The sequence below is a fragment of the Pseudopodoces humilis genome, chromosome 8 (genome assembly GCF_049639895.1).
Source record: "Pseudopodoces humilis isolate 2021_Gansu_Grassland_sample_001 chromosome 8, ASM4963989v1, whole genome shotgun sequence".
NCBI classification, from domain to species: Eukaryota; Metazoa; Chordata; class Aves; order Passeriformes; family Paridae; genus Pseudopodoces; species Pseudopodoces humilis.
Window position 1 is genome coordinate 15,594,545 of NC_142207.1, and position 14,481 is coordinate 15,609,025.

General features: G+C 48.8%; 1 protein-coding gene across 2 annotated transcripts; it reads left to right on the forward strand.

Annotated features, from left to right (window-relative positions):
* The first annotated feature begins 141 nt into the window (after nt 1-141).
* RETREG2 (reticulophagy regulator family member 2) lies at nt 142-13,723 on the forward strand. Of its 2 annotated transcripts, none has more exons than XM_005519713.3 (9): nt 142-359; nt 2,562-2,668; nt 7,348-7,378; nt 8,095-8,230; nt 9,575-9,659; nt 10,433-10,570; nt 10,892-10,986; nt 11,878-12,013; nt 12,720-13,723. In XM_005519713.3, the coding sequence occupies exons 1-9, from the start codon at nt 142-144 to the stop codon at nt 13,442-13,444; spliced, it is 1,671 nt and encodes a 556-aa protein (XP_005519770.3). In that variant the 3' UTR covers nt 13,445-13,723. The 2 variants fall into 2 exon arrangements, with proteins under 2 accessions (XP_005519770.3, XP_087914621.1); XM_088058495.1 differs by lacking the exon at nt 142-359 and adding an exon at nt 2,269-2,423.
* Nucleotides 13,724-14,481: the final 758 nt, after the last annotated feature.

Consider the following 14,481-nt stretch of genomic DNA (forward strand, 5'->3'; position numbering starts at 1 on the left):
CGCGGCCGGTGTCACCCGGTTCTCCCCCCCGTCCCTCCCCGGGCGCACGCGCGCGGCGGCAGCGGCCGCCGGTCCCTCAGGCGGTGCCGCCCGCCCGGGCTGGTGGCAGCGGCGCCTCCGCCCTCTCCCCCCCCCGCAGCCATGGCGAGCGGCCGCGCCGAGGAGGCGGCGGCGGCGGCGGCGGCCGCCGAAGAGGAGGAGGAAGAGGCGGCGGCGGCAGCAGCGGCGCGCCTGGCGGCGGCGCGGCGGCAGCGGCTGCGGGGCTGGGAGGCGGCGCTGGCGACGGCGCAGCGGCTGCTGGTGTGGGAGAGGCCGCTGCACAGCCTGGTCACCGCGGCCGCGCTCGGCGGGGCCCTCTGGTGAGCTGGAGCGGGAAGGGGGGCCGGGGGCCGTCGGTGCCGCCCGTCCGGCTCGTACCCGTGCCCGCAGCGTGCGACGGCTTTGGGGCCCGCGGCGATGTCCCGGGGTGCCGGCGATGTGTGTTCCCGCAGCCGCACCGCCGTGGGATATGCACAGCCGGGAGTAGCCGCGCTGTTTTCCTCTGACAGGCATAAACAGGCCCCTCCCTGAGGGGAGAAAGTGGCAGGAGGATTTGCCTTGTCCCGCGATAATAAAATGCAGATGGGCCCAACTGGAGCCTCGCCCAGGCACGCTTCTGCTTAATTTTTGCATCCGTGTTTTTATCAGTTCGTTTCACTCGGTGACTGCGGTCAGAGAGCTCCACGGCCTCCTGCATCGGCAGCTGCCCTGGGGCGTTTTATTTAAGCCCTTCTGCTCGGTAATCTTTCCCGGAAGGTGCTGATTTTTCACTCGGTTTTGGCGCGACAGCATTCCCCCTTTTCCGTTTTCCCTTCCCTGCCTCTCCGGCAGGGCAGCAGCATGAAGAGATGGGAGTGTGAGTGGCAGAGCCCAGCTGTGGATGGGAATGAAAAACATCCTGTTTGTTTGTAGAAACAGTGAGTCAGTTTTACTGATGAAAATGCTCTCAGCCAGTGGTCTTCCCAGTAGAAAAGGTCGGAAGTGGCCTGGGAAAGACTTAAATGTTGATTGCAGATAAAATAGGAAGGGGCAGATTGTGGAGTCAGAGGAGGGAAAAGTAAGTGACCAAGTGGTCTTTGAAGTCTCTCTGATGAGGCAGCTTATGTTCTCTTCCCTCATCTGTATGATTATCAGAAGTGTACGTGGTAGCCAGATACATAAACTTTTGGACCACTCTACCAGCTGAGAAGTGTGAGAGCAGAGCTATGAAGTGAGAAGGAGGAGAGAGGTGCAGGTGGTAGGGGAGATGACAGGGGTAGTAGACAATGACAGCCCAGGGAGTATGCATGAAAAGGTCGAGGAGAACAAAGAGTGCCTAGAATATGGGACAGCAGAGGGATATTTAAATACCACAGAGGAGGAAAAATCATTTAGGGTCCCATGGAGGATTCAGCCAGCATCTTTTAACTGCAATACATAGATGAGACAGAATAGGAGATTCTTCCAGAGATAATGTGTTAAGCTACAGAATTGCTGTTCAATGAGAAGGAGTACAAATGTTGTTTAGCTCGTTAAAGGTCCTGTGAGCCCGTGGAAAGTTCAGCTTTTGTTCTGTGCTGCCCAGTGAGGCACATTTCACTTCCAGTTCTTTACTGTGACTTGGTTGGAACCCCTCCCTGCTCTGCACTGTGAGATTCTCTGACTCCAGTCGTCGGTGTATTTGTCATTAGTTACTGGGAAATAGTCACTGAAGAGGAGCAGGGTAAAAAAGCGAAACTGCTCCTCCTTTCTTGAAAGGAATGTTCATTAAAGAGGTGAATGTATTTCCTTGGTATTTTTTTTCTGGAGTGACTTGAAAGCAGCTCCTCTGAGCTAGAGAAAGGGATGAATGCAGATAGCCACTGCTGGCATAGGTGGCACCCTGGCACATTTGCTGTCAAATCTCTGTGGAGTGGGAAGATAAACTCTTTGAGTGGCATTGCACAGCTGTGTGTGAGTAGTATTGTGTGAGCTGGCAAGTGGCTTGTGCCAGTGTGTGGATGTGGGGTATGAAAGGTTTTATGATAAAGTCAAGTGAGCAACTAAACCATTTAAGTGCTAGCTAGGCTCTGGTGAAACAGGGAGAGGTTTGTGATAAGAGAAGGGGCATCTAGAATGGCAAGCTGAATTACCTGCATGTAAGGCTGGACTTTGCTGTGACAAATGGGATGTAGGTTTTCTGCAAACACTCTGAGTCTCAAACAGTTTTCTGCTACAGCAGTTTGTCTTTGTTATCTAGAACCTCCACCCTGAGGCTTTGGAGAGACTTGTACAAGTGAGCATTAGCTTTGTTTTGCAACGGAGGGAGGAGCTCAGAAGCAGAGGAGGAAAGCACTGGGAGATGGCTGGGAGTCAGCTGTCTGGTGGTGGGCAAAGGCACCATTTGAGAACATGTTGTGGTGTAGGTAGGTGTCTGCAGAGTACAATGCTTGCTACAGTGGCCCATATCAGCTGGGTATTTCTGCTTTGAGCTATATCTATTTGCTCATCAAGAGCCATAATTTACTCTTTTCCCCGTCTAACAATTTCTGTTTCATTTCTAGGTTGTTTTCCTCCACCTCCCTGAGACCCCTCTTTCTCCTCAGCATGTCCCTTCTTGGCATCCTTTTGTTGGAGAAGTGGAAACCCAGGTTCCTGTTTGATTTCTCAGGTATGTGAAGATTAGCACTGTAGATAGTGACATGGTTCTAGTGTTACCAGCTGCTGGGCTATGCCTTTGGCCCTTCCTTGGCTCTCTCAGCAGTTATGTAAGCCCCATTCCTACTTTAACTGTGGTCCAGGTACTGGTGCTGCCTCTTACCTGTTTGTGTCAGGGGATCAGGATGTATCCTAATTGCTGGGAAAATTGCTCCCAGTACTGAGAAATTCTGGCAGTGGCTAATTTTGAGAGTGACTGAAGGGGCCCAGCTAGCTTACTAGGGAAACTAGTGACCAGGATGATGTGTTTCTGCTGTGTCCTTTCTCTCCTGAAAACGTGGCAAAAAGATCATTCCAAGTCTGAGCACTTACGGCCAGCTGAGCTGAGAGAAGGAAAGGAGGGGATGGAAGAGTATTGGTTTTAGCTAAGTTAAATGAGAGCCACTTCTTGTGGCAGGTAGCAGAGTGGATGATGAGGTCTGACTGCTGCAACAATTAGGGTATTGTACCTGTACTGAACAGCATCTGATCTCCAGCTAATCAGTGATCACCTGTCTTATCTTTCCCATCTATTGAAGGGTCTGTGCCAACATTAGACACGAAAGCAGCAAGAGGAATAGCCTCATAAAGATGATAGACATGGATTGACTGCTGTCTGCTTTGAGTGCCTCCTTCTTTAGAGTTTATTAAATGACGGAACCCAGACCTGCCTACTGCATCTAGTGCTACTGTTCAAAGGCAGCTTTGGGCCCTCCATCCCTGCCTCTCTACTCTAGGGAGAGTTTCTGAATGAAAGCCGCTCTATATGTGTGTTTGTAAGGTGCCCTTTATTTGACCTAAAAGGGTACTGACTTAAAGGGTGCTTTCAGAGAAATCCTGATAAGATTAGGTATGTTATAGATGTAGTCTTGAAACTGTTTGCTTTGTGTGGTTCAGGTAACCAGGCAGTTAAACTGGACTGGCCAATTTAATTTCCTGCTTATTCACATTGTTTTTTTAAGGGAATACTTCAAAGCCAACCCAAACCACCTCGCTTGAAACGTGTCCAGAAATGCAAAAGCCTGGTGTCCAGTACAGAATGGTGACATTGAGGCAGGTGGGGGTGGAATCATTCCACCAAGTACTTGGCCTGTAAAAGTTGTGTTGTCATAGAAGAAATAGGAAATTCATACTGAAATCAATTTATATGATGCAGAGCCATGAAGAATGGAAAAGAAAAGCAAACAAAACAGCAACACCAGGGATTAGGCTCATGCTATGCCATCAGGTCTGCTAGAAGTCAGTGCACATCCCACTGCACCTTTCCTCAGTGGTCTTCACATATTTCATGCCTTCCTGCTTTTCTGCTGCAGAGAACAGGGACACCTTTCTGATGTGCCTGTTTAGGTCACAGCCCTGATTTTGACATGATCCACTGGACTGTGTTTCCTTTGGTTCCACAAGGAAGGAGTGGTGCTCTGCATTCCTGAGGGGCCTCCCATTGAATTGGTACTCCTGAACACTTAGGAGTTCTTGTTTGGCTCCCACTTCCTGCTGAAGCAGAGCTGTGCTCTTTTGGCTTACTTCCTTAATGCTTCCTGTTGGCTTTTTCTGGACTTCTGAGGGATGGGTCAGTACCATACCTTCAAGAGTCAGCACGTGCATACACAAACCTCAGCTTGTGACAGTTGTGTATGTCTCAGATGACTGCTTGTAAGATGACTTCCAAAGGAATGCTAAAACCTTGGCATGTATTTTGCAATTCCACACTGTGATTAGGGTCATGCTAACAGCATCAAGATGTGCAACTTTTCTAGGCCCTTTCAGACAGATCCGAATATTTACAGCTCCCATGCAGGGTATTTTCTCAATATATACATGGAGTTCCATTTAAATACTATTTAAGGAGTTAGGGTGCATCTCCAGTTTCACCTGAAATGAGTATCAACTAGGGATGCTTTGGTAGCATCACTGTTTGGCAGCTGTGTTTTGGTCACTGCAGGAGAGTGCAGTGTGGAAGAGCTCTAGGAGGAGTTGTGTTGCAATTGAATGCTAGTAGTCCTTAAAAATGGGCCCCTGCCTTCTAGCTAAAGTTTACACACAGATGAACAATGTCTCTCGGAGAAGAATTGAAAACCTATAAGAGCCAAGGAATCCATCAGGAATAATTTGTCAGTACCAGTATGTAACCTAAACTCCTGCATGGCTGTCTGATCTCTCAGAAGAATCTGGTGTGTGTCAAGTGATTTGTATTAATCCACAGTCCAGTGTGAAATGCTGACAGAAAGATTTCAGCCAGTTATTGATAATCTGAGGCCAGTTCTGGGTGTCCTGCTTGCCAACTTAGTTATACTGGTGCTTGACGGTATTTCAGCATAGATTGGAGTTAGGCCTTAACTAAGGGACCATTTCCTGTTGGAAATGCTCTAGGTTTTTTGGGATTGGGCTGTTCTTACAACTGGTCTGAGACTCCAGTGCTTTGAGATGGCCAGTAGGCAGACTGCTCTACTACAGGAAGCAACATACTGTTGATCCTAAAGACAGCTTGTGTTTTGCCATATAGCTGAAATCACGTGAAGACCCTGCAGCCTGCTGAAATGTTCTGCTCCCCAAAGTGTCTCTGAAACCTTCAGGATCAACTGAGAATTGTTTCACTCCCTCTGCTGGTGTATTTTGGATGGCTTGGATGACTGCAGCCAGTCGGAGAGGAGTGGGATTCCTGTGCTATCCCACTTACTGTGTTGCTGGCACATCTGTCCAGCAGAGGTGGCAAGCATCCCAGCTCCTCATTTGTTACACTGTACAACTGGTGTAGCCAGCCCTCAAAGACTGGCCAGTGCCAGATGTAATGCATTTGGTGATTTAGTGCAGGTAATAGATGAGGCTTAGAGATAGAGCTGGATTTCTGTGTGCTGCGATTAAGCAGCTTTAGATTCCTGAGCACAATAACAAAACACAGCAATGGTGGTTGCAGGAGGGAAGCAGCTGCCCTGTGAGGATGGAGCTGCATCCATAATATTCACACTGCAGCCCAAGCTCCCTCTGTGAGCTGCCCTAGCCGCCATGCCAAATGCTCGTGGGCAGAGGAGTGAATGGGTAGCCCAGTCTGAGAGCAGTTGACTCCTCTTGTCAGGCCTGATTACTGGAAATCTGGGTCACGCTCTCAAAGAATCGCCTCCTCCCTGGGTGGTTGGCCTCCTGCTCCAGCGCACTGAGCCGGCTGGTGCAGTGCCTGCAGCGGGAGGAGGAGTCTGGCAGACTTGGCCCAACATCCTGTGTCTTGGGAGAAGGTGGCAGGGCTGCTACAGGCAGTTGGTCTTTTCTGTGGCTTGAGCTGGGTGCAGTTTGAAGTCTCAGTGGGTATTTGCAGTGATGGTTATTCACATCTTTGGTGCATTTCCCTGAGGGAGTCACTGCCGCTCTTGGGCTTTGTTCCTGGCTGGTGACTCCAGGGAGGATTCAAACCCCTTCTTGCACACGTTGCATTTCTTTAGCCCATTTCTAACTATAAGCCTGGTCTCTGAGGTTAAACTCTCCTCCTTTATTTTAGTTCTGTTGACATAGTAGACATGCAGTGTGGGGGACAGGGTTAGGGTTATAACTTCATGCACTGAGTTTGCTGCTTGCCAGACAGCATCAAAAATGTATCAGTCCTTGCCAGATCTAGGACAGTGGGTGGACTGGTACAGGAGGGTAGACCTCAATGAGCTATCACAGCATGAACAGGGCATTGTGAAACACAGGAGACTTACAAAGACTGTGTTAATAAAAGAGCTTTGGTTGAGCTCTGTACATCCTGAGACACTAGTCAGCTTGCCATGATGTGTATCCAAATATGTGAGCAACTCATGAATTTCAGTTGTTGTAGAAATTTTTTTTCTCAGTGTATCTAAAAGCAGAGCATAATCATACATGACTTCTGCTATTGAAACAACACTCCTCTCTTCAGTACTGCATGAGCTAAGTCCCTGTTTGATCATCACTGGATTCAGTGCAGAGAGAAATGGGACAGCCTTTCCCATGTCCTTATCCAGAGTGATGGACTTCAGGAGTATAGTTATATCTGCCTGGCACAAAAGGCTGTCGGGGGCATGAAAGAGCCCTAAAATTAGAAAATTATGCACAAGACTGCTATTTGTTACTTAACAAAGAGAGGATGGAGACAGCAGGGACATCTCTGGTATTTGTACATAGCATCCTGCCAAGGACTGGGCTGGTCAGTGAGAAATGAAGCTCAGACTTCCTGGTGCCATGTTTAGCTCCAAGATGGAAGCTGAAGCTTTGCCACGCTTCAAAGCTGTGCTGGCAGCCCCCTTTGAATGACAAGTGCTGGCACCCACTGTGGGAATGGCACTGTACAGACATGTGGGACACCAGCAAAACCTGCATGATCCCTGGAGCAGAGAGCTCCAAGTAAGCACCAGGATACACCTCAGATATGAGTGCCCTGCTGTGTGTGTTGGGTTGCAAGGTGTGCTGGGGTGCCCAGACACCAGTGCTCCGCTGCTCCAAGTCTCTAGGCACGCTTCACTAAAGCCTTTGCAGCTCAGGCTCCAAGCCAGTGATTCCTGCTTGCGTGAGAGTACAAAGAAGATCCCCAGGGTGCATCCCTAGCTAAGGATGATACATCTCCAGCTCTGCTCTGTTCAACTGGTAAAAATGTCAGGTTGTATTTTTTACTTGGCTGACTAATCTGCTGTGTTCTCTCTACAGCACAGCCATCAGAGGAGCCAGGAGGAGAGAGGTAAGCTCACAGATGTGTTCCATGGGGAGAGTGGGGAAGCCTTAATTTAGTATGGTGATCTCACCTGTTCTTTTTTCTGTTGTCAATAAACTGCATGGCTCCTGCTGTGAAACATCACTAGTGACTTCTGCATTGGTAGCTGCTTATCAGCTCAGGAGCTGCAGTTTGAGACTCTGGGGAAAGCTAGTATTCTTTCAGTTGCAGTAAAGCTCAAGTACTTCTGATGTTAGGAGCTCTTTGGTTTCTTCCCTGGATCTGTCCTGAACTATTTTAAGAGTCCTCCAGAGAGAAGGAGATCACTGAGACTGACTTCCACAGGCTGAACATGCTCTCTCTAGTGGCATGGCTTATGTCCTTGGCTGTGGTTATAGGTCTGAGCACCACATTCTGTCTACCTTGGACTTGGTGCTAGAGGAGTTCCACCCCCAGTGCTTCTGTCTGTGTGGCTTTGAGTAAACTGCTTTGCATCTTGGGCTTGTGGCATGGGGATTCTGTGGCATGGTATCTGCTGCTGCTTTGCTCAGGTGTCTTGACTTTCTTCCTGATTGAAGGGAAAAACTGTCTCCAAATCAAGAATCTTCTGTAGTTCTGTTGAAAATGCAGTCAGTATTGTCAAGCCTTTGGTAGGGAACTCTGCTTCCTGGTGCAGCTGTTCCTCTCCCCCAGGAAAACAGACCATGTTCAAAGATTGTCTTCTTGCTCTTGTCTGTCTCTAGTGAGGGGGTGACTTCAGGGGCACAACCTCACCTGCTCAGTGTCCCTGAGCTGTGCCACTGTCTGGCAGAGAGCTGGGTCACCTTCAGGCTGTACCTGCAGGAACTGCTACAGTACAAGAGGCAAAATCCTGCCAAGGTAAGCTGGAGATACCTACTCTTCTGTGCAGGGGCTTTTATTTCCATTACTAGTGCCTTAAGAGATGGAAGAATGTAAATTCAATATTTTTACAATTGCTATCTCTGTCCAATATTTGCTGTTCATTCCTTGCAGATTCTGTGCCATGGGAAGTTTAAATAATGAGTAATTGACTTCCAGTATTTGTAAACTGGAGTTGAATTTAACCCCTTCTATGAATGGCTTGCTGTATACTTGATTTCATTTCTTAGTGTGCAAAGGAAGCTCTTAGATTGGGACTGGGGAGAAAAAATGGGAAGTCTACAGTCTCTGGCCCTTTCATGAGTTCCATTCTTAAGCTGGTCCTATTTCATTAGCCAAGATTGTTGCTAGCAAAGTCCAAACGCAGTGCTGTTTCTGAGTGCATGGAAACTTGTCATTAAACATGTCCTAATGGCTGTGATGTATGTTGTTTGGAAAGGGTTTGTAGACAGGAACTGCCTTAGCATCATAAAAAGTAGGACAGACCAACCACTAGGATTGTGTCAATCTTCCTGGTGTTCAGTGTGCCAAAAGGAGTGGGTTTCTAACACTGCTTATTACTCATTTTCTGTCCCAGCCACAGGGAGTAGAAGACCAGGTCTGAAGACGCCCATAAAAAATTAATTAATTGTGAGCAAAACCCATAGAGAAACCCTAGCTTTTGTAGACGGTCTCTGTTATGAATTAAACTCTTAATTGCAGGATATAGTCCATATCTGAACCCATGCCCTGGTTTGCAGATTGTCTAGTCTCACTTCCCCCCCCTCCAACTCCCTGTCCCCAGGAGAATGTAAGACAAGCAATCAGGGCTGCACCATTATACTTCACCTTTTCCAGAGGAGAAAGGTCCTAGTCTGATGGGAGCATGGGCTCTGCTAATGCTTCTGCCAGCTGGTTTATGGCACAGCAGTGGTACAACGTTTGGTGACTCTGTAGAAGATTCCTGTCCCTGTCAGGACAGTACAGTTTTTTGCTGAAGTGCTGAACTCTACAGAGAGATGTACAAGTGGCACTTTGCAATATCCCATCATATCCTCAAGGAATGCAATTTACTTTATAAAGAACTGATAAAGTTTTGATTTGTTTTATTGGGGCGTTGGGTTACCTTGGTCATCCTGCGCTTGAACCTCTAATGCTTACAGCTTAACCCAGCCGAGCTGTCTGAGTTGTGACTGTCAGCACCTGAATGTACTTGGTGCAGAGCTGGCTGACTGACTTGGTTAGGACCATCTCTCATGTTGCGCTAAATGGGTTTCTGGCATGGGTTGCATAGATGTATCTCTGCCTCTTGTCACTTCTGTTTGTTCCTCTCTCTTCCTTCAGTTCTGCATGAGTGTCTGTTCAGGCTGCCTGATTCTGGCTGTAGTTGGACACTATGTTCCAGGCATAATGATCTCCTACATCATTTGTGAGTATAAGCAGTGCTCTTGTCTGACTTAAGCTGAGACATGACATAACTGTGCTGTTGATAGGCTGGTAAAAGCAGATTTGTAGTTTTCTCAAGCGGATCTGCGCTAGATGATGAATCAATTTACAGGGAATGTGTTTCAGGAAGTCTCTGTAAGTGCATGCTTGCAGTATGACTGCAAAGGCAGGAGAGGGAGCCGTGACTAAAACATTGGTGCCCTCTGTTCCCCACTGCTGAGGCTGTGCTGGCCGAGGCTCCAGGAAAGTAGGAAGTTACAGTCTCTCAGTTCCTAACGTGGGCAAATCCATATTGAGAGTGTTGTTAACAAAGCTGCATGTTGGGTAAACAGACCTTTTTCACTGCATTACGAGTCCCTAATAACTCTGTTCTAGTGCTCTGCTATGAGTGCATCAACACATGAGCTCTATGCAGCTACCTGTATAAAAGTTTTGGTAATAATTAGTTTTAATTCTCATTTAAGCTCATTTCAGGGCTTCTGTTGCATGTTGGGTCTAGGGTGCAGTGGCTGAAGAGAAGGGCTTATGCTTCATCTTAACATAAATCTATATGCTAAGATCTGGCAGTAACACCTGGTTAATCAAACAGCTCTGCAATGAGTAAGAAGAGCCATGGATGAGGATTTTTAGGCAGTCAGATGGGAAAGCACATGCCATTGAGATGTGTTTCCCATGAAGACTTTCTCAGTGGCACCACAGGAAGAGTTGGGTTATGCTTGATCTGTCTCTCACACTCCCTGCATTCCACGTCCACAGTGCTCAGCATTCTGCTCTGGCCTCTGGTGGTCTACCATGAGCTGATCCAGAGGATGTATACACGTTTGGAGCCTGTCCTGATGAAACTGGACTACAGTATGAAGGCAGAGACACTGCACCACAAGCATGAGAAGAAGAGTAAGGAACCACCTTTTAGCTTTTTTTTGATGCTGCATTCCTAGGGTGGAGCAGTAGCAAAAGGACAATAGGCGACCGTGTCTGCCAAAACTGTGTGGTGACAGGCTGCAGAGGAGCAGGGGAAGAGAGCTGGAAACGTAAGGGTTATGCAGAGAGCAACTGTGTTCTCCCAGGTGATCCTGAGAACAGTACATGAGAGCGACAGATTATGCTTGTCTCCAGGAACCCTGTGCACTTTCACAGGGGAAGTAGGGGAAAGTAATGTATAAGGGCAGAAAATTCCTTCAGTGTCATGTAAAGCCTTTCTTCTCTTTCTCACAGAGAGACAAGGGAAGAGTGAGCCTGCAGCAGGTGATGAGCCAACAGCAGAGACGGAGAGTGAGAGCGAAGCAGAGTTGTCAGGCTTCTCCCCAGTGGTAAGAGCACAAAGAGTTTAGCAGAAGACAGTCCCTCCTCTCTGGTCTATAGCAGCTTGAGAGCCAGGGGGTAGTCTGATTACAGCAACAGTGAAAACACACAGCAGAGCAATAAATCACTTCTTTGCATGATTCTAAGGGGAGAAGTGAATGTGTCTGATGGAGGCCATCGTCTCTAATCTGGGTATTGAGAATTTGATGCCACAGAGCTGGTGATGCCATAGCAGGGCAGGGCCAGCCATGCCCCAGCCTTCTGCTGACCTCAGAGTTACTTTGATGGTTATGCTTCATGCTCAGAGAATGTGAGTGTCTCCTGAAGAAATGAACTCCTCTGCTGTAATGTGCAGGGGCTCCTAAAAACCGGAAAAGGGAGTTTGAACAGCTCTGGTGACTCTTACGCAGTTCTCTGCTTTCAGATTGTGTGTGACCTTTCTATATTTGTGACCACAGAAACAAGCCAAGCAGCAGCTCTGGGCATGTAGCTGAGCTGTGAGGTGGGAAGCTTGTTTCCAAAGGAATGTGGATATTTAAACCACTGCTATTTGTAGAAGGCTTTGTTGTGCTCTCTGTGAATGCAAGAGGAAAGGGGTGTTCTCCTTGGTAATCCCAGGAGAGGAAGAAGGATCAAAGCCTTCTTAGACTCCTACAGTCTCATCCCATCTTGTGCTGCCTCTTTTGTGTTCTTCACTGAGAGCAGGCAAACCTTTGGGCAGTGGTTTATTGCAGGAAAGCCAGAGAGCTGAGACTGTCCTTCCCTCCAGTGTAGGGAGCACTTTGCCAGCATACTGTCCCTCCAGCAAGGACTTCTACCTGGAAGGTGTGGAGGTGCCCATAGGTGGCACAGGTACTTTGACACACAGGAATTTGTCTCTCTGCCTTCATCCCATGCAGGTGGATGTGAAGAAAACTGCCCTAGCACTGTCAATCACAGATTCTGAGCTCTCTGATGAGGAGGCTTCTATCCTGGAGAGTGGGGGCTTTTCTGTTTCAAGGGCTACCACCCCACAACTGACGGACGTTTCTGAAGGTACATGATGGGACACCTTGCTGCCCCCTTATCCTCAGTGTTTTGGCCCAGAGCAATGGGTCTTACAAATGGGAAGTCAGGGAGAGAACCTAGCTATTTGCATGGGAAGTGCTTTGAAAGGAGGAAGGAAAAGCAGTGCAGCATGCCCTGACTTCATGGCTGATCATAAGCTGGTCCTGAGTGGACATCAGCCTCTAATTACTGCTCCACAAAGCAATGCCATCTTGTGACTCCAGCAAGGGAGCAAGGGCACCCACAACGTCCCACAGAAATAATTGAATAGGATAGTCACGTACCCATATATGATGGTGGGTGAAGCAGGCCAGACTTACTAGCTCAGAGAAGGACTGGTTGGTGGTGAGGAACATGGAAGTAACCACTCAGTGGTCACTTGGGTGTCTGGGAAGGAGCAGGCAAGTGATGTAAGCACAATTTCCCTGACCTTGGGAATTTTAATGGGGAGCTCTAAATGCAGAGGGCATGAGCTGGAAGTGCTCTGTGAGCACAGAGCACATAGAACAGGATCACAAAAGAAACATTCTGTGTAAATCATGCCACTGGCAGAAGGGAATAACTGTAGACCTCTTCCTGCTGTGCTCCAAAGATGGGGAAGGTACCTGAAAGTCAGCTGTGGTGTGTAAGGTGGGGGAAGGTGGGTGCAAGGTCAGGGCGAGGGAACCTGTACCTTAATGCTGGTGCCTTTCAGACCTGGATCAGCAGAGCCTGCACAGTGAGCCAGAGGAGTCATTTTCCAAGGACCTGGCAGAGTTTCCATCCGTGGAAGAATATCATTCCAGAGACCTGGGACCACAGAGTGATGAAGACGCATTTGATGTGCCTCTGGGTCCTGAGCTTGCCCATGCTGCCTGTGAGCTGCACTCAGCAGATAAAGAGGCCACAGACTCTGACCTCTCCATCCTTCGCCTTGCGTCTCCTCTCCATTTTGTAAATACGCACTTCAATGGGAGTGGGCAAGTGGCAGGAGGCAACGCAGAGCCAAAGACTGTCCCTGCCCCAGGCCTGGGCATCTGCATTAACACGCTGAGCGAGGAGATCGTCACCACTGCTATCACCACAGCGGTGCAGAACACCCTCTCTGCCCTCCTGCGGTCCTCAGAGGCCAGTGAGGGACCTCCCCTCTCCGAGTTCCTCCCCACGGAGCCTGAAGAGAAACTGAGCTTCCAAGCACATCTGTCAGAGAGCGAAGTGGTGGAGACAGAGACAGAAGCTTCACCAGAGGACGAGGAGGAAGCAGATGACTTTGAGCTACTGGATCAGGGGGAGTTGGAGCAAATGGATGTAGAGCTGGGGTTTGGTGAGGAGCAGGAGGCACAAGAGGCTGCTCCATCTCCTTCCTCTCCCATGCTTGCTGAGCTGCCAAAGCAAGGAGATGAGGAGGAGGCAGTGATGACAGCAGCATCTATGTCTTAGGTCTTACCTGTGCTCCCCCTTTTCCTCTATCATCACTGGAAAGAAGGAAAAACTCACACAGTGAATGTGCAGTGGGTTTTTAGATGTTTGTGTTGACTGGGATGGAAATGCATCAGTGTTAATGTGCTGTGTATGAACCCTTTCCATCCTTCTAGAGCTTGCCTTCACTGGCTGAGCAGGAGGCCCTGCAGCTGGGGAGGAGCTGGCTCCTAGAAGCCTTATGCCACAATTGAAACACCAACCCCAGCAAACGCTTCCTAGTAATGGTGCAGTATTTCAGTCTGTCTTCTGTTTGTCTTTTGTTTTGCACGCTGAGTACCGAGCTAGCTGTAGCTGCTGCTAATACCCACATCCCCAGTAGGACATATGCAATCTTATTTTATTGGGTTTTTAAATGGCTAAAAGTGTAAATAATTTTATCTTTCATTGGTTTTGTCTGGGGGGAGGGATGGGGTGCATAGTCAAATGTGTCTCTCAGGGGCGAGCAAAGGGAATGGGGTCTTTGGAGCAGAGGGTAGCAGTAAGGGGACAAGGGCAGATGGGTGTTGTGCAAAGAGACCTCTTCTGCAGACTGTTACTGTCTTTTGTGTCACTGCTGGAACAGGGTGTTGGGTGATACCCGCTTTTATTCCCTTGCCTCATTTGAGTTCTCTTACTGGGTGGCTGTGGAGTTGGCTTTTTTGCAATCAATGAAATTCACTCCTGGCCCTGTTCAGTACTCCAGTTTCTTGGTGCTGTGGCATCTCTTGCCTTCCGCACCACTGACCCTTCTAGCACCCCATCTGTGCTCTGCTGGGCATCGTAGCATGGCCCCTGGAGACTCCGAGGTGACTGGAAGAGAGCCAGGAGCTCTGTTACACGGCAGAATCCGTGCTTTTTGTCCCTTGGGGCAGGGGAGGAAGGATGGAGGGAAAAGTTTAAGCTGTCCCATGGGGGCAGAGACGCTTCTTGCTGGCCTGGCAGGGCAGGATGGTTCTGGGGCTGGACCTCGTGGACTCCGCCTTGCCCTGAGCCTTCCCCCAGCGCCGGGGCAGATC